Source organism: Necator americanus, chromosome V (assembly GCF_031761385.1).
Source record: "Necator americanus strain Aroian chromosome V, whole genome shotgun sequence".
NCBI classification, from domain to species: domain Eukaryota; kingdom Metazoa; phylum Nematoda; class Chromadorea; order Rhabditida; family Ancylostomatidae; genus Necator; species Necator americanus.
Genome location: NC_087375.1, coordinates 9,184,980 through 9,211,109, shown reverse-complemented (window position 1 = coordinate 9,211,109; position 26,130 = coordinate 9,184,980). Strand labels below are relative to the sequence as shown.

Genomic DNA, 26,130 nt, shown 5'->3' with positions numbered 1-26,130 from the left:
AAGGGATCCAGAAGTGCACTACATGGATTCATCTTAAAAATGACATAAAGTTTCTCCAGAGTTCAGATTACGATCAACACTTGACCCTGTTTAGGACAAGTTTAATCGTTCCATAGAGATCTTATCGACAGATGCTCTGTGGTTATTTGCAACGAAGTTGTTTTATAGGACATTCCTAGATTAGTGTGGATTAGGCAATGATTGACGATAGTTTTCGGGAATATTCCCAAAACACACTCATTCTCTGCTACTTTTTCGTGGCTAATACTAGGATACAGAGCCTTCTGAATGGTCCTACGTCTTCTTTTTTACTCAATGAGCCATAGGTGCCGTAGTCCCTGTTCAGTGCATATTCCTGGGAAACTTCTGGAAAAATTCGTTCCAAGTTATTTTCGTTTTACTCTTTTTTTCAATCATCTCTTGCTGAAATCACCTGCATCAGCTGTGCTCCCGTTGTCCGTAGATTTGCTCGAACTGGCACCAGCAGTACTTCTATTAGTAAAAATTTCACCCGAAAAAGAAATACTCTTGTGAAAGTGGCATCTAGGATCCAAACCCATGTTCCGTGTAAATCCAAGGGAAATTTTTTTTAGTTTTTAAGTTCTGCACAAATATACATAACCTATACGTACCAAGTTTTACAATTTCTGCTGCTTAGTCTTTTTATGTCTGTTGTTGCAGTTCACCCATATTTTTCCGCCATGTTTTCCTAGAATTCCCATCAACTTTTCCAACATGGTTCTGGTCTTAACATTTTGTCACAAATACTTTGCGGTTTTCACTTCAAGGCACGTTAGTTTTTTCAGTCTATGACTGACTTCAAGGTAATTAAAGGTTATACAGCATTGCACCGTTTCTTCCGTTTCACCGTTTCCTGCAACTTTTCTCCCTGAAGCGAATTCAAATGTTCGAATATTCCTCTCAAAAATGCTCTTTTTTCTGAACTTCTTCAAAAAAAAAAGTATTATTCAGTTAGTAAACTGGTCTTTGTGCCATTAAATGTCCTTAAATTAATCCAGTGAGAAACCATATCTATTTTTCTCATCTTCATTTGCAATTTGTCGGAACTTTTCGAATTCTTGTGATTTTTTTCCTGCAATTTTCTTTTCAAATTGCTTTTTTCGAAGACATGAGAACATTTTTGCATATTTTTCATTCATTTGCGCTTTAGAGCATTAGCAAAATCAATTTATTTAACTAACAGATGACGTTCCGGGTCAATTGACTTAAATAAACTTTTCCGTAGGTATATTAAATCAGCTGCAGATATTTTTTTTTTATTTCAAGAGGTTTTTGCAATAATTTGCTTTTCAATTTTTCGTATTCGCATTGATTTCTTACCGCGCAGTTTTTCCCATTAAATATTCGATTTTAATGAGACCACAATCCAAACATAATCCTATCCATTCCATATATTCTCGCTCACACATATTCGAATTCGTTCCCACCGACAGGCGCCTCATTGTTAGTGCTATTGTATGTTGGTGGCAACAGCATCGGCAAGCAATCAAAGCGTTTCAGGCGTCACAATATATTTCGCAACGGAATTGATTCAAAACATATTTTTTTGCATGTTTTCCCCCTTCTAACTCCTCCTTTTCTCCTTCTCCTCTTCTATTTTTAGATGAATTTAAAGCCCCTCACAATTAGTGAACATCTACATAAGTAAGTAACTAAGTAAATAGCCGAGCATTCGTCTTTACGAGCATCTTACGCAAAGACTGACACCATAATTGCCATTTCAATGTTATTGTGACCGATTAAGCGACAGACGATGGCGGCGGCGGCGACGACGACGACGAACGATTCACCTCGTCCATTCCCTTTTCCTCGACATTGAAGAGTGCGGTACGATAGGCCGCTTAGACCCATCCCCGTAGTTCTCTAATCGTCTCCACCGCCGGCCAATTCGACTCTGGACATACTTTAAGATTTCGAGACTCTGATCTTCACTATTTTTTCTCCAGGAGTCAAAATATTCCTCAATAGTTCCTGACGTGCTTTGACAATGTGAGAAAAAACATTACAGTGAAAGCGAGGACGACCTGAACTCTGCTAGAATTTTCCCGACAACTTTTCTGAAATTTTATACCTTGGCTTGGACATGGGAAACAAAACATCTTCGTGGGAAACATCCTTGACTACCTGAGATTTTAGAGTTTGAGGGAGTTTTTGAACAAAGTCCGGAAGTAAAATTGAATCCTGATGCTGAAATGCTAATTTCGTTTGATTTAAAAAAAACTCCTCGTAGAACTCTATTTTCTCTTGTCATTTTTCTTAAAACTAGCAGTAAGCTCCTAGTTGACTACTAGTATGAAAAAAGCTAACACTTAGCAAATACTAGGTAAAGGGTAGAATGGTAAGTACATAGAATGCACGTGTGCTTAATTTTTCCTTCTTTCCCTCTTTCCTCTCGAAAAAGGATGGATATCCACTCAATAGTGAGGGTTAACGAGTTCGCAGACAATAACTCGTGCCTTTCTATTTTTGTGCTTTATTCTCTATGTGTCACCAGTAGTATGTTATTGTCTAGATGCTTCTTCGTTTTTTTTTTTTGGAGGCATCCTAAAAGATACGATTCCTGTTCTGTGTACTTATACTGTTTTATAGTGCTTTCCAGTATTTTATCTTCTAGTTTCTCGTCCTAACCAGCAGTTATCCTTCCCTGTTAAGTGATTCAAAGCTAGTTTCGTAGAAATTATGCGATAGTAGTATCACATCGTATTTGAAATGATTGGATTCGTCAGTTTTGATAGCTGGTTCTTAGCTAAAAGTTCTAGAAAGAACCCCTTATTATATAGCTGTCATATTAGCCATTATCCAGTATTCCATAGTGTTGTCGTTTCGCCGGAGGTGCATAGCTATCCTGACAGTTCCAAGAGGACGTGAGTTCGCTCCTCGTTCGGTGGTCAACAAACATTTATTGCAGTTTCCAAATTCTTCCTCTTGGACCTTGCCAACCCCATGTAATTTTTCTTTCAACAAGTTTCTTTTCAATTTTCGAGGAAAATACGTGAGGTGATTTTTGCAAGATCTTCCCTCTTCAAAAAATCACTTCCTATGAGTACTTATACTGTTTTATAGTCGTTTTGTAGTATTATTTCTTCTGGTAGTTCTAGTATCTTCTAGTTCCTCGGGGTAACGGCGTATAGTTGGTCAGTAACTGATAACTACGCATTATTCGGTCATTTCCTCACCGTAAGCAACTGATCCTCCATAACTCATCCGGCAGCATTTGATAAGCTGTTGTTGATTAGCAAATGTGAGCAAATTGTCGTATAGTGTCGGTTTTTGCTCAGCGTCACCCAACTTTTATGAGCTTCGTCCGTCAACGCAATGGGTTCGCTGCCGCCATCCACATGTGTTAGCGCTCGGACGACGACGGCGAGGTTTCCGCAGCATGTGCGACTTTTTCGTCGTTGTTCACCGACACCACCACCACCATCAGTGTTGTGTGTGTCTCTCCCTCTCACACATTCGCTAATCCATCGTCGCTGATTTGCAATGCGGTTCGAGTTCGGAACGTTATAACCATAGGCTTCGTTATTTCCACGCTATTCCTCTCGATTCTGTCACTATTTGTACTGTGGCTGTGATGCCGGGTGGAATTATGATCAGATGGCAAGTTTATTTCTTTTTTTTGTATTTTCTGCGGAGTTGTATGGGAGAAGCACAGTTTCTTCCTGAATTCAAGGCGTTCCAGCTTCTTCAGTTTTGTGAATTGTGCTTAGTATACTGAAAAATGTGCGGATTATTCTGATTCTTCCTCCGAAGAAGGTGCTCCGGTTACTTATCCGCCGTAACCATTTAAAAAAATGCTGCTATTCCTTGAAACATTTAAATATTAAGGAATATCCACGATTATTTCTCGCAGAACAGAGTTTTAATCGCAAAAACTTCATTTCACTGGATAGTTTGACTCTTTCGAAAACGAGCTTGATTGATTTACTAGGAAATTCAAGTAGTTCTAGTTAAATTAGTTAGTAGTTTTCAATCCGAGTTCTTAAATGAAATAATTTTCAATTTCAACTACTTTCTTCTCTGCTGTGTGCTGGAAAACCAGTATTAGACACATGTGCGAGCGTGTGAATGAGGTTTCGCGCCGATGTACGAACCTTGGAAATGAACTTGGATAATATTTGATAGCGGAGTGGTTAGAATAGGAATATATGTACTTAATTGTATATATTTATTAAGATTCAAGCCTGTTTAGTATCTTAGACTCAAAATATTATCTGAATTTTATTGATACTAGATGTTACCGTTAGTTTATACAGTAAAAACTAGTGAAAGCTGGTTAGGACTAGTTGAAAATGCCTTTTACTTGAATTTTAATGTCATTATTTTAGACGATTTCATGCCCCTGAGGGTTTTTTGAGCTGATCTCTGATCCACAGCGAGAAAAAAGTGCTCACCAACTGTTTCGATTTTTTTTATTCGCGTTTTTCTCGCATGCCAGGTGGCGTTGATCCATACATCATTAAGGCGGCAACAATATCCAACGAGCATCCTTGGTATATAGATGATCTTTGGTTCGGTGTCGTGATGAGAAGCTTATGAACAGTGGAATTTTCCTCTTATTCTGGAAAATTAAGATATAACTGTGAATACCGAGAAAGAAAAAAAGGAAGAGAAAGGAAAAACAAAAAAGAGAGAGAAAAAAAAGAAAATAAATGATAATAAACGAGAAAAAAATTGAAGGGTCTTACGGGTTGGACATGGAGTTTTTTTCTCAGTAGATAGCCTTCATTCTACCCAATCCCCTGTTCTTGACGTCAATCCTTACTCATTTTCCCTTCCTTTACTCTCTTTTTTTACCTTTTTCTCCGAATGGCCTAAACGAATATGCCCATGAATTTCTTATGAGATTTCTCTTGCAGGAGCGGCTCGTTGATTGCTGAACCGGCGCACGTTACCCGTCGTACCACCAGCAACCTTATTGGGTCAACCGACGTCGCTCCAGGAGGTTGATTTTGTTAGCCTATTCCTATTTTTTCTACTTTTTTTCTTGTTTAGGAAGTTTTCTTGTTTCTGATTAAACTTGAATTACTGAGTACTCGAATTACAATAAACATCGCCAATCAGACCATACTCCCTTCGAGTACGGTCTGGATCAACGATGCTTGTTGTAAGTAGTCGAAAGTGTTCCAGGATCCTGAACAGGACTTCAGTATGCTTCAATAGGATTCCATACTCTATAGAAATGAATTTGTTCGTGTGATAGATAGATAACCCTATAGATAACCTAGATAACCTCAAAATAGTTTAAATGCATATTCAAAAGGGGAATTTGTTTGAGTATTTGGTAATTTGAAGAGAGGAATTTCAAACGAATTTAAGTACTTATAGAAGAGATAGAAACACCAACACGGGAGGTGGCTGATTTCCCTTTTGCTCCTTTCTTTCATCTGAATATTGAATTTTTGCCTTTTTGCCTATTGACTATTCACATTATTAGATTATTAAAATTTTTTTTTCAAAAGAGAATTTAAATGTTCCATCCAAAGTTTTATTGTTTCTTTTTTCAACTTGCACATAAATCTCATCTTAACGGTCGAATGCTCATAAGTACATACATAGTTATTGCTAACATATGCATTCGTGAAGAAAGGAGATATTTCATCAAATTTGAGGAAGGATCCCGACTGGAATTGGTAGATAATTCTCACTGTTCTAGTTCAGGAAGAAGGAACTCCTTCATCTTCTGTTAAACGGCGCAAAACGTGAAATTCTATAAATTTTTCACGATTAGAGCACTGATTAGGGTTTTTTTTTCTTCAAAATTTACTATTTTCAGAACCCCGCCTTCTGAAGCCTGTAGATTTGTTAAGTGATGTGTTTTTTCTGGATAATGTGGTCCAACGTATAAATATAAAACAATATAACACAAATAAGATAAATAAAATAAGTCATTTGAATAAAACACATAATATAAATAACATAAATAATGTAATAATTAATAATATAAATAATACGAATAAAATAATTAAGTTATGAGTAAAATAATCGAGAATGTAATAGTAAATAATATGAATGCAATAAATAGAAATAAACCAAAACAATGCTTATAGCTAGAATTATCCGGTATTGTATAGAATCCTAGTTTCATAAGCATCAGCTGATTGTTGCTTTGTTGTGTCACCGCCTCCACATTCCCTTTTGAATAATAACGCTAACGTCAACAAATTCATAATAAAATTTCTTTTTAATCGTTTACGTTTCTTAATCGTTGTTGCATACTAGGAATCATGCTTGAACTGAAATAATCATTTCAGAAGCATCCGATCACGACGAATCAAAGTCCGATTTCATATCGAAACGTCGCGAACCGCCGACGTATACATCCAGTAAATCGATGATGAACCTACGTGAAATGTCCACTGTGGGAATGCACGGTGTGCTCACAGATCAATTGGATCGACCACCACGTAAGATTCGAAGTCGATGGGGTGATCCGCTACCGAATTGGCAACGAGAAGGTGGGCACGCTGTTTTTATCCACATAAATTATATGACATCTGCGCTTGGAACTCTTATACCCAAGTCGAGTTCGACCTGTTCGCGTGAAAATTTCGAGAATTCTTATCAGTTTGAACCGTTAAAGGCATCATCCCACGAAGCTGAGGTGGTGCAGATTTCATGGAGTATTCTTATAAGGGATAGTAGATCATGGAGAGGAGGGTGATTCCATCCATTTCTTCCTAATTCCCGTGAAAAACGGCCCGGAAGATGCGGCGCCGTAGAAGGCTGGCGCGCTCCAGTCGAACTCCTCGTAGAAAAAAGTGCGCCAGGACGCCCGAAGCCGTATCTTCCGGGCCGTTTTTTACGGCAATTAGGAAGAAATGGACGGAGTCACTCTTCTCCCCATGATCTACTGTGCCGTATACGAATACTCCACCTGAAATCCGTACCACCTCAGATTCGTGGAGTGATGCCTCTAAGCAATAAAATGTAGGTTCTTGCGGTCTTCTATTGACATGGTTTTCGTCGCACCCCAAGCAAAGCGCCACATTTAAACAAATATTATTAACTCTAGCTAGTTCGGATAGCTCCTTAATTTCCTAACAACGATCATATCCACAAATGTGCTCGGATGAAAAACCAGATGGTTTCAATAGTCCCCATAGGAATGGAGTAGATATTTCCTTGCTTTCTACCGGAGGGACCTTTTTAAACTACTTTTTGGAAATGATAGTTCAAAATTTCACCTGATCCGAAAACATTACCGAAATCTTAAAAATGTTCTTCTGAGACGCGGAACTCATTTCCGTACATACTTTGTCGCTTGCTTAACTCACTAACCTTGAATTTCCCCCCGCTTCACTTCGAAACGCTCAAACACTACGTTTCATTGAAAACCATTGGATTATTTTCACATATATATTTCGCAACCAAATTGATTTTTCCAGTTAAGCAGAAAAAAAAACCATTTGAAGCGTGATAAGTGCAGATTATTTCTCTTTACCGTTCATCATCACTTATAATCCAGAAAATTGTCATAAATTCTTGATTAATTGTCACTTCTAGCTGTCAACGTTGAATTCGTGTTATTAATCACTTTTCTCGTTTAAAATTTATATTGTGAACCGGACCGAGAAAGCGGCGCTAATCGTTTTTCCTACAGGATTTATGGTATATTGCATCCAGCCGTGTGCCACGTTTTGAGCGTCAATCAATATTACCTGTTAGATTTTCTATTATATCTCTTTTACTTGATTTTAAATATGGCTCTTCTGCATCGAATGTTCCTATTCTGGATTTCTCATGTGCGATCTGATCGATATCTATCAATTCTGTGCGTGCAGTGTGTAGATCAGTGTGGAAATTTTCTTCAAGGAGCGTTGTAGCCCCATTTTTACTACTTTACTTTTAATGGTGCATTAAATTCTAAAACAAAATTTTAAAAAAATTGGAAATTGAAAGAAAATTTCTCGAAAAAAAAAACGTTTGTGAAAAGTGATAGCTGACCTGAGTGACAGTAAACCTCTTTCAATCCCATATAATCCCCCCATTCTTTTCCAAGCTTTTATAATTGAGAATTGGAATTTTTTTTAGTCTTTTTTCTTTTTTTGGCTTTTTTCTTTTGCTAGTCTTTTTTCTTTTGTTTGTACTACGACAAGTCCCAGACGCCCATCATCACTTGACTATCCCGAGGAGAATTTTGTTTGTTATTGTTATTGACGCTTCTGTGAACCGTTCCTTTTTCACTGTGGACCGTAGCACAAGGTCAACGCCCCGCTCCAGGCGCTGACGCTTTTTCCTATTTACCATATTGCCCTTTTTTCATAAACATCACCCACGAGAAATGGTAACGTAGGGGCTGTGTGGAATTAATGAAAACGACTGCTATGTCGATTTGGAAATAGTATTGATTGAGTACTGTATGATTATCCTTTACTGTATACGGTACACATAACATAGAAATCACAATGATTTTTTTTCGGTATACTAAGTTTTGTCGGAACGGTTCACTAATCACATTACCCCTACAGATTTTTTTAAAGATTTGTTAAACCAAAGAAAGCGAAACATACTTTCAGCACCTTTGATGCGTATTGATTTTTCGAAAATTCCGGATTTCACTCACAACCCCATTCTTACCGTACGTGTACGTTTCCCGACATATTAATAAAAAAACAACTACTGTTTATCCTAGTGAGCACGGTTATGTAAATATGTAAATAATTTAATGTCACTTTCGAATGTGTGCTAGTGTCAGTGTGTCGACTAGAGTGTATTTGACCAGTCTTGGGTGGGAGAATGTTTTTTTTCAGGATGAGTCGTGACATATTCATTGCTCATAACATTTGCTTTTTTTTTAGAAATATTCTTCGATGTTTTCCCCCGCATCTCTAGCCGCTCTTTTGAAGAATATTCTCTTTCCGTTAATCATTTCATAATCGTTCTTCATTTTTCACTGATAGACGTGACTTGAAGCATTCCAACTATGTTATTTGTTTTGAGACTATGCTATCGAGAGAGGTTCTAGACAAACAAAGAATACTGACTATTTTTTAAAACATTTCTCCACTTATTTCTTCTTTCAGTTTATTGGTATCGATGCTACTGGTTGCCATTGGTTACCATCGAAATCCGCTTAACTCTTTCTTTTAGTTATTAATATTTTTTATAGCGGTCTCTAATAATAAACAACCCACAGTTCTGATAGACTCATCCGGGGCTTGGGCCCATCCACGATATCTTAGCAACCAGAAAGCATTATCGTCACATAATTCATCGCTGCTAACCACCTGTCCCTGGGAAACCTCGCAGCGCGTTGCTATTTACAGTCACCTTACGTCCACCTCCATAATTGCGGTACTTCCAAAATGAGAAGATATAGAAAGAGTGAGTTTTTAAGGTTTACAAGTAATCTATGTAGGATTAATTAGGTTACGGTAGCACTATGATATATGTAATAAACGGTCATCAAACTTAGGCGAATTTGAAGAAAAAATGGGTGGAGCCGTAGGTTGTTGTGCGCTAGATGACCTTGACAACCTTAGTTTCATAGCACTTTCTTTGTTATCTGGCGAAGTTGGCACTATTCCAGAATGGAACCCGTCGATTATATTTCAACCATCTGCAACCACTATGTCACCGACGAATCAACGCTTTGGTAGGTTTTGTTTTTTTTTTCAAAGAATTGCCTTTGAATCTATTGTATGTTGCTCTGCTTTTTTCGGTTCACATTCCTTTTTTTCAAAAAAAAAAAGCGCGCACATATTCAGAGCTTAGCCCGCAAGTTTCGCAAGCGCAAGGATTCGTGCAACTACCACGTTCTGTGAATCGAATCCAACAGTCACCGACGGCATCGCTACCAAAAACACCAACCACTGCCGTAACGCAACGATCGTCTCCGGCCACGCCGTCCGTGATGACACCATCACAATCCGGGCTCTCGCAAATCGCATCGTTGGCTCGGGTTCAACAGCAGCAAAAGACATTCCGTCGCGATTCACCGGATCGTGTAAGTCTCAGCAAGAAACACATGGAGAATGATACACAGGTGGGGGTTTTTACTTATTTTTGTGAACAATTTTGTGCATCAAATATTTCAAAATGGAATTAGTTGGCAGATTTTGTTTTAAATACCAAAAATCCCTTATGGAAATCGTTATTTCAGAAGAGGTATTTCTTATTATTGTGAGAGTACTGGACTGAAAAAAACTCTTTGTTCTATTTTAACCCTCCGATTTCCTTTTTTTTCTTTTTGAATTTCGAACGTATGACTCATATGTAGAGTCAGTTGGATTAGTTTTTTTGTCTACTCACTGTGTTAAGGACCGCTTCATACCGTTTTTTTAAGCCTTCCGTGGAATTAACTGACGATCACTTCGCCTTCCTAAAATATATAGGTTTTTTAGCCACGTATAACTTACTGTAGATATGTTGAACTATCCTAACTGTACTTTATTGGGTTTACTGCATGGTAACCAACTCTATTAGAGCAGTAATGCTATTTTTGACTCACCGGATGGAAAAAAATCGAAATTTTGATCGTGCAAAGCTCTGCAGCAAAGTGATATCATTGTCATGGTCGTTCGAGTAAAAATTCGTCCAGTTTAAGGGATTCAGACAGTGCCAGAAGTTTCTAAACCAGTTATTAGCTCCTGGTTGAGGACAAATCGCATAATTTTTTTCAGGAACTAATCATCATGTTGAAAATTTATTTCCTACTCCAAAATTCCCATTTGTTTTTTGTACCACGAGACATTTCTCTGCATTTTCACCAATTTATAATTATTGCTTCACTTTTCTCTTTTCTCTTTTCTACAATAGCATCTCAAATTAATTTCTTATCGTTTCAAAAGGCTCAAGCGTGAATTTTTCTTTTCTCTATTAAAAAAAAGATTCATTCAACTATTTCCATCGAAGAAAAATATTTCTGTTCAGCAGTCGACAGTTCAACAGCAGTTATCAATTGAAAAATAGAGCAATATTTACAAAAAGGGCAGTTTGCCTCAAATATTTGCGAAATATGAATGTCTCTTTCAACGAGTGGCAGCTCCCGAACCGCTGTTCATTCAATATTTCCATTATTTTCCATATTTCCTTCTGGAGGTGAGAAAAAATTGGATTTTTTCAGCCTCGAACAGTTTGGTCACCGCAAGCTATGACACCGAAGCGAACAACGTCAAATATGCAATCGATTACTCCATCAGGAGCAGCGGCGAGTGCGATCACAAGACGACGTAAGTTCATTTCATATCCGGATTTTTTCTATGTGAATGCTCCATTTCATAGCTGGTTGACGTTGTTTGAAAGAAATTTCTCATACATATTTATTAGTGGCTTTGAAATGGAGTATAAATTGATGTTCGCAATTTATTCTTATTGGTTGTTTGTTTGGTGAATTGGAAACATTGACGTCATCTGAATCACATTCTTAAACGCTGAGCATTTTGCTTTTATTGCATAAGAAGACAGATGTTACGTAGAGAATCTGGTTCCTATAGGGAAATAGATGAATTTTTCCCATTACGTATTTTATGGAACTCCCTGAAATGAAGCTTTTTTACTTCTTGAGAACGAAAATAAACAATAGGAAATACTGAATTAACGTTGAATGAAAAAAACGATTATATGAGGAAGAAAAGATTGAAGAAGAAAGCGAAATGTTTTTTTTTTCCTGAATAAAAACCTATGGTGTACAGATGACAGTACGAAACTCCAATCTATAGGAAGGCCACCCCCTAAACGAAATCCTTCCGCAACAGATAGCAAATTTATTGAAGCAATGTGATGATTTTTGTAGCATTTTGAAAAACTACTTGATTTTTTTTTAGTTTTCACGGAATTTGAAGCTGTTTCCGAAAGATTTCTCATGTTTTCCCGTACACAGAATACCCTTTCCTTCCATTCACATCCTAGAAATGACATAGCACCAGGTAAATGGTGCTGTGGGTGACGTTCACGGGCCATTGATCACGAGTAAACCTAAAATGAATGCTTTTTTGTCGCATTCGATTTTAGCAATTCCATGTTTTCAAACCTCCAGCTACCGTATCCTACAGTAGATTTATTGTCGTGCTGTTCTCACACTACGTCGTTGTTAACCTTATCGTTATGGTGTAAAACACAACGTAAATCCAACACATTGACTAATATGTACGATGTATGTCTAGTGACTATGTATAACCTTGTCAAATATATTTATCTGGCTAACCTTAGCGCTAATCTTACACACCAAACAACTGTTTACGTTTTTTTTGCTGATAAGTCGCTTCGCTTCGTTTTTAGAGTCAGAAAAATTCCATGTACGATTTGCGACACGACGTGAAGAAGGCGACACAGCGCCCAGAGATCGTCGCCAATTCTTTTCGCTACCAAGAAGAGGCTCCGCTAATAAAGGTGCTTGGTGTGCAGTGATCAATCCTGAGTGCTTGCTTTGGTTCAAGAGAAAGTTGTCGCTTCCAAGAAATTATTTTACTGGAATCGCGACAATTTACACACTAGATCGGGCCCTACTTTTGGACCATATGTCTCTTTTGTCCCGTTCAATCCTTGGTTCCGTTTCAGTTCCGGATTGGTTTCATCTTTCAGACATATTATTGATGTGTACTATATGAATGGTAACGCTTCAATACCCTTATGAGATCGTGTACAGCGATAGTGGGTCGACATCGTTATCGCATTGAATTGTCGTAACCTCAAACGTTTCCTTTGTCTGTTGCTGCTGTTGCTGCTGCTGCGATTAAGGATATTATTTGATCCTATAAAGAAGGAAGAGTTTTTTCTTCTTATAGATTCATCCCTAAAACATTCATCGTCTTATCTGAGCCGACGACAAAAATCTTCTTGAGTTTTTCTTCTCAAGCGAACAAAGTCCAATCTCAAATAAATATTTACCTTTAAAAAATAAAGAACAAATATCGACAAATAACAATTAGCCAGTGAAAATTGGACTTGATCGCTCAAATTTTTGTTGTTTTAACGGTTTTCAAACTAATTTTAGTTGTTTTTTGTTCATTTCATATGAACTAGGTTATACATAGATTTAGCTTCTCGGATTGTGCTCTACTGAGCTTCCCCAGCAAAATCCCAAACACTTTATTTCCTAATAATTTTCTTTTCCAAAATTCTGTTAAGTTCCTCCTTGTGCATCGTGGGTGCTCTGGAGTTTTTTCGCTTCTATCGGGTTCTCATGGACTTTTTTTTTTGTTCTTGGGCGTTTTTTCCTCGTAGAAACTATTTTTTCTCATTGTTTAGAAGACGATTATACCGAATCGAATTTACATTTGCGAAGTCGAAGTCAAAGTCCAAACCATATGATGGTAAATCAGCATTATGCTCGATCACCATTAACAACTGCGAGTCGAGAGTTAACAAAGGAGTTGCAGCGCCGAAGGGTGGGTTCTTTCTTTGATTTTGATGCTTCCCTGGCAACATTTCTGAATTTTTCAAGCAAATATTTACTTTAAAGCCATCACCGAATCTGGATCCCGTCCATTTGTTCCTAATTACCGTAAAAAACGGCCGGGAAGATGCGTCGCATGCACAAGGCTGGCACGCTCCAATCGAACTCGTTGTAGAAAATGGCGGCCCGGAACGCTCGAAACCGCATCTTTCGGGCCGTTTTTTACGGCAATTAGGAAGAAATGGACGGAATCACCCTCCTCACCATAATCTACGACCCCGTACAGGCACAACCCACCTGAAACCCGCCTCACCCCAGATTCGTGGGGTGATGTCTTTAAATAATTTTAGACTTCCTGCTCTTTGCTTTAGATACTTTAGAATTTCTGTTCTACTCCTCTTTTTTTGCTCAATAAAATTTTCTAATTTTTTTGCATATGTATATCACATAGCATACTTTATACAGTTATTAAATTTTAAAGAAGATAGCATCTCTTTGGATAACTTTTTTCACTTTTTCTACTTTTTTCCAAGCACCCTATTCCTATTCCAGGACTCAGATATGTCGTATGCAGCCGCATCCACACGGCTGACACCGGCTGGCTCACGATCAAATCTCAGAGACGCTGACACCAGGAAGAGCACCGAAGCGTTGAATAAAATTGCAGCTTTGAGGAGCAAGTGAGGATTTTACAACTACTCCTATGCCCTTAACCTACAGAGTTCTCTCTTAGGCCTAAAATTCAGCTGCATATTCAGGGAATTTTTGCGCAGTATATTTTTTAAGATTCTGTCCTGCAGTACTTCGTAATAAAAATTGAAAAATTCTAAAAAAATACTGAAAGTTGAAAGTCTGTTTCGAGTGTATCTCCTTTTTATGTTTATAATACACTCGAACGTCCTACAGCGATTTAGTTTTTTTCGTAATGAAGGTAAATCTAACAATTACAACTATTTGATGCTTTTCATCATTAAATTTAGGTACATTCCCTCTGGCTGTTTCATAATATAACGTGATAAATTATTTAAAATAGTACACTTCTTTCGTTTTATTTATTCTACCATGTTCTACAGCAGTGATCTTACAGAAATCATTTGTTTTTCTTCAGTATTTTTTAGGATGGTTTGACCTCTTGAGATGTTTTGATTTGTGTGTTTCTAAGAAAAAAAGACTTTCTCCGACTTTGCAGTGATTTATTCCCTTTCCAGACTTCACCAATCAAGTGAAAATTTGCGAAAATCGTCCGACAACCTTCGCTTTGAAGCTCAGGATGAAAACGCGCCGACCCGGACGCGCAGCATCAGCAACCTTCGAGGTGGAAACGCCCTCGAAGCGTACGGAACATTCGATGCCGACCAAAATCCGAAGTTTGTTTTTCTCTTTATTAATAATTTTAGAGTTTTGTTTCAAAAAATTAATGCTGTATTTGTATGACCTTTGTGTTAGTGAAGCTCACTTAATTTTGTGTGGCGTTTCGGGAAATAACGACAGAAATTTAAAAAAATTCCCATCTGGGCATAGAAAAAATTACTTTTTTCTACCTGATTGCACTTGCTATAAACATATTAAAGATCAAATAATAATAACCAAGTAATTTTCATCAATATATTTCGAAAAATTATTTCCTTTCCACCAATATTGTGCTATTGACACTATTCATGAAATTTGTAGGTATAAACTTGAAATTGAAGATCAACAAGAAATTAGGTATGTCTCTGTCAAAAATCTTTATAAGGATCAATCCTGTTTTGTGAAAAAAGACAAGATGGTAAAAGTTTTGGAGAAATTGATGCCATCGATTTTCTGGTTGAGATTTCCTGATCGTATCACCATTCGAATCAATTCAATTCTGATCGTATACTACCATTCAAAAATGTCGCTCGCATTGTCATCATCGCGTATCAACAAATGTCAGCCGCTTGTATCGTCGAATTTTGTGTTGACTCAGTCTAATCTCTTTGTCAGAATGCATTTTTTAGATGACTAATTTAAAAAAAAATGTCGATGTCACGCTCACGTTTAGAAAAAATGGGGACTCGAAGCGTTGATCCACTGATGAGCCACGCAATCCGTCGCGGCAAAAAAAAATGCGTCGCTTACCGGTGGATCACGGAGTTATCAAATTTGCTAACTTTTAAGTGGATAACCGCATTACTTCTGATTCTGTTTGGTCTGCAATTGCAGACCTGCCACAGAACAGAAGAGACCCTTCAAAAATCGATACACGTGTTTTGATTGGAGATTTTTGAACTACATAATTAGTACATAGTTTTCTCTAGAGCACGTAGAATTAATTTATTGTTTAGTAAAGAGAAAACTACTGAGAAGAAAGAAGATGAAGAAAAAAGGTGCCGTAGGTTTTCAAATATTTTCTAGTTGATGAGAAATGCACCAAAACTCTTCTTTTTCTAGTGTTAAAGACTCATTTTATTACAATTTCCGTCATTGATTTTTCAGCGAAATAAAACCTGAAGAGAAGAAAACGGAGTCGGAAAGGTTATCAAGTTTGAAAAAAAAGAAGTTCTTCCAAGCTTATGAGAAAAAGTGGCTGGGCAGTTGATATTATCCACAGTTTTTTTTTTCAGTGCTTCATCATTGATGCAATCACGGCTATTGGCGCGTAGTGTCGGCAATGTATCAGCTTCTGGTGGTGAAACAGTAGAGACAACTCCAGCGTCACGATTACAGAACACTATCAATATGTTGAAGAAAGCCAGGTAAGACCCTTTGTACCTCAATTGGGGTCCCATAACCTAGATAACGTCAACGATGTATACGGCGCTAGTGAATTCTTGACTTTATAGCAATCCCGACCTCACACAACCCTCCTTGTACGAGGATCCCGGTAGCCCATGTGGTGAAAAGATGCGACGACGTGGAGCTGTACAGAAAAAGGTTAGTAAAATGAAACGACGTCCCGAAATGAAATGTTCCAGTAAACTACCGCGGACCTCCTTTTTCTCTCCTTTAGAACATTATGCTTTAGATTCTCGACAACAAGTAATTTTTAGAGGTTTTCTAGAAAGATCCAAATTTAGTTTTGCTATGTAGAGCCCTTTGAAAATTTTCGCAGTTTAAAATGCGTCTTTTTTTCCTACTAATTGCTTTAAATCAAGACTTTTCCAATGTTTTAAGAAATCCGACGCTCTAAACTTATGAACCCGACTTATGTTATATTTTGAATGTACGGCTATAGGTTTCTAAAAAAATCAGATCTATTTTTTCACGGAAAAAATTAGAAACGCTCGGATTGTCTTAAGATTCGGAGGAATCTGAAGTGTTTACTTATCAAATATTCTTTATTTCAATCATTCCAAAAGTTGGTGGAGTCGAACATCAAACCTTTAAACTTTTGATATGCCTTCAAAGTAAATGAGCAGTGAAAGAAGAATTGTTTCCGCACAATTTTTTTATCGAACGGAAACTCTCCTTTTTCCCTAGTCTGTTGTGAGCGAGAAAAAATCTTCTTACACTGCTCATTCACTCTGAAGGTATATCAAAAGCTTAATTTAATTAAAGTAACGAAAAAGAAACATCGAATATCGAACATTTGATTGCATCTTAACTACTTTTTCGGATTTTTGGAATTTTAGTGTTTTTTCTTAATAGTTCTCGATGATTTTTCACACCTTTTGGACTGTAGGAATTCGAAAAAAAATAGAATCAAGAAACGAAATAAGAACCACCTGATAATTGGGGGGATTTCTGGATTTTTTTCCTGCCGCTATAAAAGCCATGTGTAAACAAGGTATATCATAAAGACAAAGATAGAAGCTAAAATTTATTTTAAAAAAAAAACTGGATTGTTTTCCTAGATGATCCGAAAGTAAAACATGACCAACGCATAGAAAGTTTGTCTTTGCCATTTTTTTTCTGGTTTTCTTCAAAACGTTTCACAGTTTTCTTTTGTAATATTTTTTTTTGTCTAAGTGAGAGAAAACTTTCCATGCAGCAGCATCACAGAATGACATTTTTCTTTTGGAAAATTCCTCCATTTTTCTTGGATATCATCCGCTTCGTGGAAATATTTGCCCATCGTTCCTTGTTGCAGGTCGAACGCTATCATCCTCGTAATCGAACAGCACGACAACAAACGAGTGAGGAGAGTGACAGCAATGGGAGCGACGCGAGTCCGCTGAATCAGAGCATCAATCGGCGTGTTCTCTTGGCTGGTAACAACAGGTTGGTGATTTTTCCAATTCACATTATAATGTGTTGTTGGTAGTTCACCACGACAAATTACTAGACACACCACTATTCCATCGCTACGTTCTCGGATTGTTCCCGTTCCCTATCGATCGATTTTGCAATTTCGTGATACGTTATCCTACATATTTCTTATTGATTCATTCAAAACACTCCCTTACGGATTCTGTCATATAGCTGTATTTCACCAAATATCCATAAAATTTCGTCTAGTTCTCTGTGTTAGGTCAGTCTCTGCGATGGAGACGTCGGCTCGTATTGGTGGACTTACAGCAAGGCGACTGTTTGATCAACAACGATATGCGTCCACGGCCACGGCTACGGCAGCTTCTCCAAGGAGAACGCCGAACTATTTAGCGCAGAAAATGGCTGGGTTAGTGGAAACTAATTTTTTTTTTTGCGTTTTTTACACTTCGTTTTGCCTGTTTACATTAGGGCACACATTTGTCAAAACTCAACTCTTGAAATATACTTGAAATCGTCAGCTCATGTGATTCTGATTGTTATTTTCAAAATTTAATTTTGCCAAAGATTCCGCCGGATTGCGACGGATTTTAGGGTCAGAAATTGGTAACGATGTTGCATGTATATTATATTTTTTTGCTCGATACGGTTATGCGACATCTAAACGCTAAATCGAAAAAAAAATCTGAAAGAACCTCCATCGAAGAACTAGAACGAATTTTTTGCATTCAATCCTAAAAGATCGTGAGAAAAATTAAAGCAATTAGAATAGAAAAGAGTGTGAAAAAGCGTGGGAATTAAGCTATTTTGGCAAAGAGAACGTGTTGCTCGTACTTATTTAAAGGCATCACCCCACGAATCTGAGGTGGTACGGATTTCAGGTGGAGTATTCGTATACGGGATCGTAGAATTTGGAGAGGTGGGTGATTTCGTCGATTTCCTCCTAATTGCCGTAAAAAACCGTCTGGAAGATGCGGCACGTGCACAAAGCTGGCGCGCTCCAATCGAACTTGTTGTAGAAAATAGCACGCCGGAACGTCCGAAGCCGCATCTTCCAGGCCGTTTTTCACGGCAATTAGGAAGAAATGGACGGGATCACCCCTCTCCCCATAATATACGATCCCGTATACGAATACCCCACCTGAAATCCGTACCACCTCAGATTCGTTGGGTGATGCCTTTAAGAGTACTAGTGCACTCACAATTTTGCAAAGATGGTACGTCTCTTATGCGGAGCTCAAAACGTATTACTGACCCACATTTAACTGTAAAAAATATCCCAGATCTTTTTTTTTACCGTTACTCCCTCCCTCCCCTCTTTTCGTACGTTTTCTGGTCGTTTTTTTTCCTGCTACGCTTGACTCCTCGTTAAGTTTTCTTGTGAAAATTCTTAGCAATTATCCATAAAATGACCTGATTGAAAATGTTAATGGCATGGATGAAATCTTCTGGGAATTTGTTTTAATAAAATTCAAAAGATCAGTGTCAAAGCTCTCGGCTTCTTCTCCTTCTGTTTTTACTTTGATACTGTATTACCACGAGGAGAAAATCCAGCAGTATAAACATTATTTTGTTCCAAGATTTTTACTTCTATGCTAATTTAGCGATCAATCCTTTAAAGGCATCACCCCACGAATCTGAGGTGGTGCAGATTTCAGGTGGAGTATTCGTATACGGGATGGGAGACTACGGAGAGGGGGTGATTCCGTCCATTTCTTCCTAATTGCCGTAAAAAACGGCCCGGAAGATACGGCTTCATTCGTTTTGGCGCACCATTTTGTACAAGAGGTTCGATTGGAGCGCGCCAGTCTTGTGCGGCGCCGCATCTTCCGGGCCGTTTTTTTACGGCAATCAGCAAGAAATGGACGGAATCACCTCCTTCTCCGTAGTCTCCCATTCCGTATACGAATACTCCACCTGAAATCTGCACCACCTCAGATTCGTGGGGTGATGCCTTTAAGGACCCTGTAATGCTAGTTATCAGCTTATTTATTTATTTATTTATTTATTCTATAATATTACAATATGCAATACAATGTAATATGCTCTACAATATTTAATAAAGCAGGTGAGGAAAGTATAACACAAAACAAAACAACAAGAAAATAGACGAATTTTTGGAAAGAAATTTAGCAAGAAACCACAAACAGGTAGTATTTTCTTAATTGGTTGAAACCTATGTTTGAGTAAAGTTTTTGTTTGTGAATTTCACTCTATCCAAATTTTTTGATCCTTTCTCGAAACGAGCAGTGGAGTTTTACAACACACCACTTGAAGAGTCTTCTTTCTCGTTTGAGCTTCCTTTCTGAGGAGGCAATTTTCGCCATTCCTGCAGCTCATAGAGAAATGGTGAACTTCCTTCCCCACTTCAGACTTTCTTTTTCTGGAAAACTCATAGAAGAGGAGGAAAGACGCGTTAGAGTGGAAAAAAATGCAGTCAAGTTCCTCTTGTGTTAAAAATTGGTTCTCATGTTTCACGAGAACAGAAAGAACTACGTCTTTCTGCTAGGAAATCAAGATTTCATTTTTTTTGCGACGAAGTTAGACGTCTTCAAACACGACAGAAAATGAGAGGGTTCAGTTTCTTTTTTTTTCTACTGAATCGTGACAAACCATCTCTGAGCAAACGATACGCACAAAGAAACGATCCAAGAATAAGCAACAATCGGATAATTAAGGTCGTCGCTCACAACAAAAGAATAACTCTCCTACTGTATGCTCCTCGAAGGAAATTTCAATCACTATCGATTACTACCGAGTCCTAAAATCCTGTTTACAAACGTAATTTCTGGAGATTCCACGAGTGGGTGCAAGAGGTTCGGATAGACGGCGGCTAACCACAAAGAGTTGAGGGAAAAACTTGATCATCACCTCTTTCTTGTGATGTTGTAACCAATCTTTTGCAACCAAACCAGATTAGCAAACTAATCTTAGTATCCTCGCCATCACGCCATCCACCACACTTCACTGCGTCTACATCTTGCTATCCTCGTACCGTGCAGAACCATTTCGATTACTACCTTAGGTATAGTATTGTACCTTAGGCGCATCACAAATCCTGGTTCAGTTCATTTTTGTGAAGTGAACCGAATCCTCGTATTTTTCGAAGTTAGGTGATTTTCCTATGCACATTATGATCGAATTTTTGCTGCACGGTAATTTTTCTTTTGTATTCGCTTCTTAGCCCAACATTTTTTATAGGAAAAAAGACATGTGCAGCCCTAGAGGGAGAATATATGCTATTTCTGTGTTATTGATTACTAGTACAAAATAGGAAATAACATAAAGATCTATAGATCACTTTTTTGTCCCTTTCTTCGCATTTGTCATTAGTTCTCCTACTTTTACAGATTTTGTAAAATTGGTTTTTCTATTAATATTTGAAGTCAGTAACTGGTAACACAGCCGTGAATCCTAAAGTTTTGTGACTATGTACCCAATTGATCGAGTACAAACTAGTTTTGCATCTGAGCAAACAGAATCAATATTCACGAAATGGACTCGATTTTGATCCTATGCGATTTCCGATCATCCTTTCAGATCATCCTTATAATCCAATCACTTTTTTTTCCACGGCTCTTTGTCAAACATATGTGCATAGATGATCCGTGCGATCCTTGATGTTTGCGCTATCAGCAATTCGGGTGACATTTATCAGATGTGACGACAAGTGCTCTACCAACAAGTTTTTTTTTTTTCGATTGGTGTTCGCTGCACAAAGTTGGATGGATTCTTTTCCATTCTTCGTTTTGAAATATGATACGATGCGATGTTCCGAGCGTAAAACTATCTGGTACTAACTGAAAGAGGCTCTCGATTGTGCAAATAATTCTCAAAAAGTTGTTGTTTTTTTTGTTTGTTTGTTATTGCTCTAACCGAGACCCGGGCCGCTATTGCTCCACATGTAAATACAAAACCATCCATTCATTGCTCGATCCACGACGACCAATTCAATTGATCGATTCAGCTATTAGCCTTCTATGATTCATATATGTGTGAATTGACGTTTTGGAGCCATCCTACATCGACTTCTCCATCCTAAAAAAACTTACCATTACCTGAAGACCACTCTTCTCTACTGCACAATTTTTGACAATAGTCTGAATTTGAAATTTTCAGCGAAGATATGGTTGGTCCCGATTTGGGCAGTGATGATTCGCCGCGATCTTCAGTGAATTCTAATGAATGGCATAATTTGATGGAGGACGGATCAGTTTGTCAACGTGGGTGGCCTCTTCTCCATTAATTTGACGTATTTTTATGGATCAGTGGGGAATTTTTCCTTAATTCTTCCTTCTTTTCCTCTTTTTTTTTGTAGTTCTTAGTACAAAAGTAAAGAAGTTTACCGATAATTTAGTGGCCAATTTGCCGTTTCCTATTGTATCGTCCTTTTTTAATTTGCTTAATTTGTTCTTTTTTTCAAATTTCCCACTTTTTGACGAGAACTATCAAAAATGTGGCACTCACCACATCCATATAAACTCATGACTGACGCTTCTATGCATGGAAATTTTCGTTATTACCGTGTGACACAAGGATGCGCATAAATTTTTAAGATTGAGCTCTATGTTAACTTTCTTCCTGCACTTTTTCATAATTTTCCCCTATGTTCAGCTTGAATGAATTCATTAGTTTTTTTTTTCTTTCCTGGATTAGGAACGTAAGTAGTGCCAGTTCTCGGCAATAAATTACGAAAACTCGTCCTCGTGCTAGTGTTTTAAGCCACATTTCAGACTTACCATCTCTTTCTCTTTCCTGTTATATCGATCCTCTTTTGTGTATGTCAGAATAAAAAAAGGAACGTGAAACGTGGATAAGACGGTTCTAGGGGACCGAAAAACCTAATGTGGACCAGTTCTCGTCATATATTTTCGGTGTTCTCACTTGTTAAATAGCGTTTCTGTTCACAACCTTTTCGATGTCACCATACGAGCAACATTGTTTTTTTTTCAGAACTTGTACGTCATGTTCAAGAATGCTTTGAACAACTACAAATGTATGCCGATAAAGCCATCCAAGCACGAATGCTGGTAAGATAAGCCTATCAAAACATGATCTTTCTTTCTTCGACTTTCTTATAATCACTGTTTCTTATCGTTTTGGGCCTCAGATTAATACATTTTCCCCTTAAGGTGGACGAATCATCGATAACGACGGAACAAAAACGAGTCTTAATGACAGAAATGGAAAAAATGAGTCAAAAGATTTCAGAAAAACTGATGAATAGCGCCAGGTTTAGTTTACTGAATTGTTTACAAAATGACGCCTAAATATCTTATCGGTTTTCCTTTTTCAGATCACCAAGCTCATTAGATGACGCTAACGGGAATGATTATACACCCAAGAAAAATCAATACTTTTAATTTAACAAATGTGCCTTATAATGTATCATAGTATTCTTTCATATTTGATTTTATCCGCATTTTCGTCTCATTTTTGTTGGCGAATTTTATTATGTGCATGTATAATAAAACAATTTTTTTCATGATGGAGTATTATGTTGCAGGATTACTGCAATGAATCATCTATAAAAATAATCTGGTCCACTTCAAATTCGAAGTTCTTTTTTTCAGTATAAACTTAAAATTTTGTTCCTGGGGATTGTACGAGAATTCAAGAAGAAGGTTTGCTGCAAGGAAAAAATTAATTGCGCGAAGGAGAAAATTTTTGAGAAGCGCTTCAACAGACGGGACGAGAAGTGGTCCTCGCCACGTCGAAAACCTAACACATTGACAATGACTGACATCAGTGTTTGCACTTATTAATAGTGAAGATGTGGAATTTCAGCTGCTCGTTAAGAATAAAAATAGAAGGATAAGAAGAGTAATAAATAATAATAATAATAATAATAATAATAATAATAATAATATAGTAAATAATAAAATAATAAGAATAGAATAGAACATTGAAGGCGTTAGCAATGGAAGGATTCAGTTAAAGGCAGCATACCACGAATCTGGAGTGGTACGGATTTCAGGTGGAGTATCCGTATACAGGGTCGTAGATCATGGAGACCGGGTGGTTCCGCTCATCTTTCCCTGAATCACTGCATGCAGCCGGCCCTGAATGCTGTTTTGTACGATGCCTTCTATTGCAGTCTCCTGAAATCCGCACCACCTCAGATTATGATATGGTGCCTTTAACGTAACACTAACTTAGGAGTCCAACGAATACATATTGTCGGATCGAAACTAACTTAACGCTTATGCCGCCTATCGGCGCTTATACTCCTGTCTGCTCAGTGTGAGCGAATTTTCCGCCATTATCACTTTTTTGCTATGAAAGATCCTTATTGATCCTAAAAAAGCTAGTCTTGAACCTCAAAAGTTGTTTGTTGCTTATTTACCAGGTAACTGCAATCCCTTATGGGAAGCACATTACGATTTTTACGTGGTGCCGAAACCACTGCGAAAAACTAAAATTTGTGTTGTATATTGCGGAAACAAGCGTTCCACCGTTCATCCTTCCCTAATCGTCGAAAAAAGCAGTCTGGAAACGGCACTTGTTCCTACGAGGTACGTTAGGACGCGCCATCCTGTACAGTACTGTTCCCATAGCGGCCTGTTCAATGGTTTTACTCGAATACGCTGTCGGAAGAACCTCATTGATTTTTGACTTCATGCACGTGGACTGCATATTTCATGTACGTGCACTAAGGCGGTGAGTTTCAACCTATCGTTTTTTACGAACATCAGTGGAGGATGAGCGGACTCATTTCGGGTTCCGTAATCTATGTACAACCCGAACTTTACGGGTTCCTTGGAATTTTCGTACTACGTCAATTTCGTGATACGCTGCATTTACGCGACTGCACGTGCACAAGCATGGCGCATCGCAACTGATTCCGTGGGAGAGGACGGCTTCCTCCATTTATTTATTTATTTATTTATTGAACGATATCACAATGTTACAATGTGTCGTTGCATGCTTTGTCTCCATCTGCTCACATCAGTAGTAGCGGTTCGCATCCATGTTTCTCCAAAGTCCGATACGAACGAATCTCTCCATCTTGTTTTTGGTCGGCCAACTTGTCGTTTCCAAATCCATGGTCTCCATTCGGTAATCATCTTCGTCCATCGGTTGTCCTTTGCAGTACACATTTTTCTGGCCCATGTCCACTTTCTTTCAATCGCTCTAGCCCTGATATCTGGGAGTTTTGCAGTATTTTCCAGCCACAAGTTCGTACGATGCATAAGAAGAGTTACACCGAGCATTCTTCTCATTATTTGCCGTTGAGCTATCTGTAGCGCCTTGAGATCTTTGCTTCTTGTAGCCCAAGTTTCACAGCCGTAGAGGAGACAAGGTTCCACACATTTTGTATAAAGTCGACGTTTGAATTTCATTGGAAACCTTCTATTTGTGAAATATGAACGGAATCGGTTGAATGAGTTCCAGCCAGAGCGAATTCGCCTATTTAGCTCAGTTGTTAGATTCCTATCAAAGGATATGCATTGACCAAGATAAACAAAGTTGCTGCAGTAATGTATAGGAGATCCATCAGTTGAGATCGGTATTTCTTCGGAATTGGTCATGACAAGAGTCTTAGAGAAATTCATTCTCAGTCCCACAATTTGGCTTTTGTCGCTCATTTCTTGTAGCATTAATTCGAGTTCTTGTGGTTTGTGCGCGAAGAGAACTACATCATCAGCGTACCTGAGATGACTTAAACGGAGCCCATTTATGTTGATACCTCTGTTTCTCCAATCTAGGCTACGGAAGACGGTTTCCAAAACGGCAGTGAAGAGGAGGAGAGATTGGGTCTCCCTGTCGAACACCTCGTCTAGCGTTGATAGGAACTTGATTACCACATATTTCAAATGTTACAGAAGCAGATGTGTAGATGTTCGAAAGAAGACGAATTATCTTTGGATGAACTCCTTGTCGATGTAGTGACGTCCATATCATGTTATGTTCCACAGAATCAAACGCTTTCGAGTAGTCAACGAAAGCTATGTACAGCGGAAAATTGTACTCAAGGCTTTTCTCTACCAATTGGTTAATGACGTGAATGTGATCTAAAGTGGAAAAGTTGCGTCGAAAGCCAGCCTGTTCGATGGGTTGGTTGATTTCTAGGGAAGCCATCATTCTTTGTAAAATGATCGAACTAAATACCTTATATATGACGGACAACAGTGCAATAGGACGGTAGTTGTTGATATCAAGTTGTTCCCCTTTTTTAAACAACAACAGTATTGAAGAATCAGAAAGCGTAATCGGAAGCTTTTCTCTCTCAAGGCAGTCATTAAAAAGTTTGATCAAGGAATCTTTGACCACATCATATCCCGTTATCAGTGATTGGCAGTGATCAGATCTGGTCCTGGCGCTTTTCCTAGCTTCATTTTCTTCACCGCACGGCTTACTTCATCTGCTAGGATTGGTGGCACATCGTCAAGTTGATACCATGGAATTGATGCAGGTAATCTTTTTGAGGAGAATAACTGGCTGTAGAATTCTTGGACTGCTTTGGCGACGTCAGCAGGAGATCTCGCGACTGAGCCGTCTTCTTTCCTCAGTTGTGTCAATGTTCTTGTGAAGATTTGGTTCGCCTGTAGAGCTCTTCGAAGGCTAACACTTCTAGAGATTGCTTGATGTAATCGCAT

At 38.1% G+C, this 26,130-nt stretch overlaps 4 protein-coding genes across 8 annotated transcripts in view; 1 reads left to right on the top strand and 3 right to left on the bottom strand.

Moving 5' to 3' along the window:
- The window catches only part of RB195_013363 (uncharacterized protein), a gene marked incomplete at both ends in the record, with an annotated part of 71,137 nt that extends 48,244 nt beyond the window's left edge, over positions 1 to 22,893 (top strand). For 3 of the 5 annotated variants that reach the window (XM_064203140.1, XM_064203139.1, XM_064203137.1), the window contains 17 exons: positions 4,881 to 4,966; positions 6,276 to 6,479; positions 9,554 to 9,619; positions 9,732 to 10,009; positions 11,090 to 11,195; positions 13,213 to 13,277; positions 13,344 to 13,352; positions 13,913 to 14,040; positions 14,569 to 14,727; positions 15,946 to 16,077; positions 16,165 to 16,255; positions 17,412 to 17,542; positions 17,793 to 17,939; positions 21,650 to 21,753; positions 22,484 to 22,560; positions 22,663 to 22,763; positions 22,827 to 22,893. In XM_064203140.1, the coding sequence (XP_064059018.1) occupies positions 4,881 to 4,966; positions 6,276 to 6,479; positions 9,554 to 9,619; positions 9,732 to 10,009; positions 11,090 to 11,195; positions 13,213 to 13,277; positions 13,344 to 13,352; positions 13,913 to 14,040; positions 14,569 to 14,727; positions 15,946 to 16,077; positions 16,165 to 16,255; positions 17,412 to 17,542; positions 17,793 to 17,939; positions 21,650 to 21,753; positions 22,484 to 22,560; positions 22,663 to 22,763; positions 22,827 to 22,893 (1,951 nt within the window). Of the gene's footprint in view, positions 1 to 4,880; positions 4,967 to 6,275; positions 6,480 to 9,553; positions 9,620 to 9,731; positions 10,010 to 11,089; positions 11,196 to 12,243; positions 12,355 to 13,212; positions 13,353 to 13,912; positions 14,041 to 14,568; positions 14,728 to 15,031; positions 15,068 to 15,666; positions 15,709 to 15,817; positions 15,857 to 15,945; positions 16,078 to 16,164; positions 16,256 to 17,411; positions 17,543 to 17,792; positions 17,940 to 21,649; positions 21,754 to 22,483; positions 22,561 to 22,662; positions 22,764 to 22,826 lie in introns of all 5 variants that reach the window. The other 2 variants (XM_064203138.1, XM_064203136.1) reach the window with 2 other exon arrangements.
- A 1,536-nt stretch (positions 22,894 to 24,429) lies between these two features.
- On the bottom strand, positions 24,430 to 24,873 carry RB195_013362 (uncharacterized protein; the record flags this gene model as incomplete). Its single annotated transcript, XM_064203135.1, has 1 exon — positions 24,430 to 24,873. One exon carries the CDS (start codon positions 24,871 to 24,873, stop codon positions 24,430 to 24,432), a length of 444 nt encoding a protein of 147 aa, XP_064059016.1.
- A 367-nt stretch (positions 24,874 to 25,240) lies between these two features.
- RB195_013361 (uncharacterized protein) lies at positions 25,241 to 25,615 on the bottom strand (the record flags this gene model as incomplete). The annotated part of the gene is made up of 1 exon (XM_064203134.1): positions 25,241 to 25,615. The coding sequence occupies one exon, from the start codon at positions 25,613 to 25,615 to the stop codon at positions 25,241 to 25,243; it is 375 nt and encodes a 124-aa protein (XP_064059015.1).
- A 203-nt stretch (positions 25,616 to 25,818) lies between these two features.
- RB195_013360 (uncharacterized protein) lies at positions 25,819 to 26,130 on the bottom strand (the record flags this gene model as incomplete). Its single annotated transcript, XM_064203133.1, has 1 exon — positions 25,819 to 26,130. The coding sequence occupies one exon, from the start codon at positions 26,128 to 26,130 to the stop codon at positions 25,819 to 25,821; it is 312 nt and encodes a 103-aa protein (XP_064059014.1).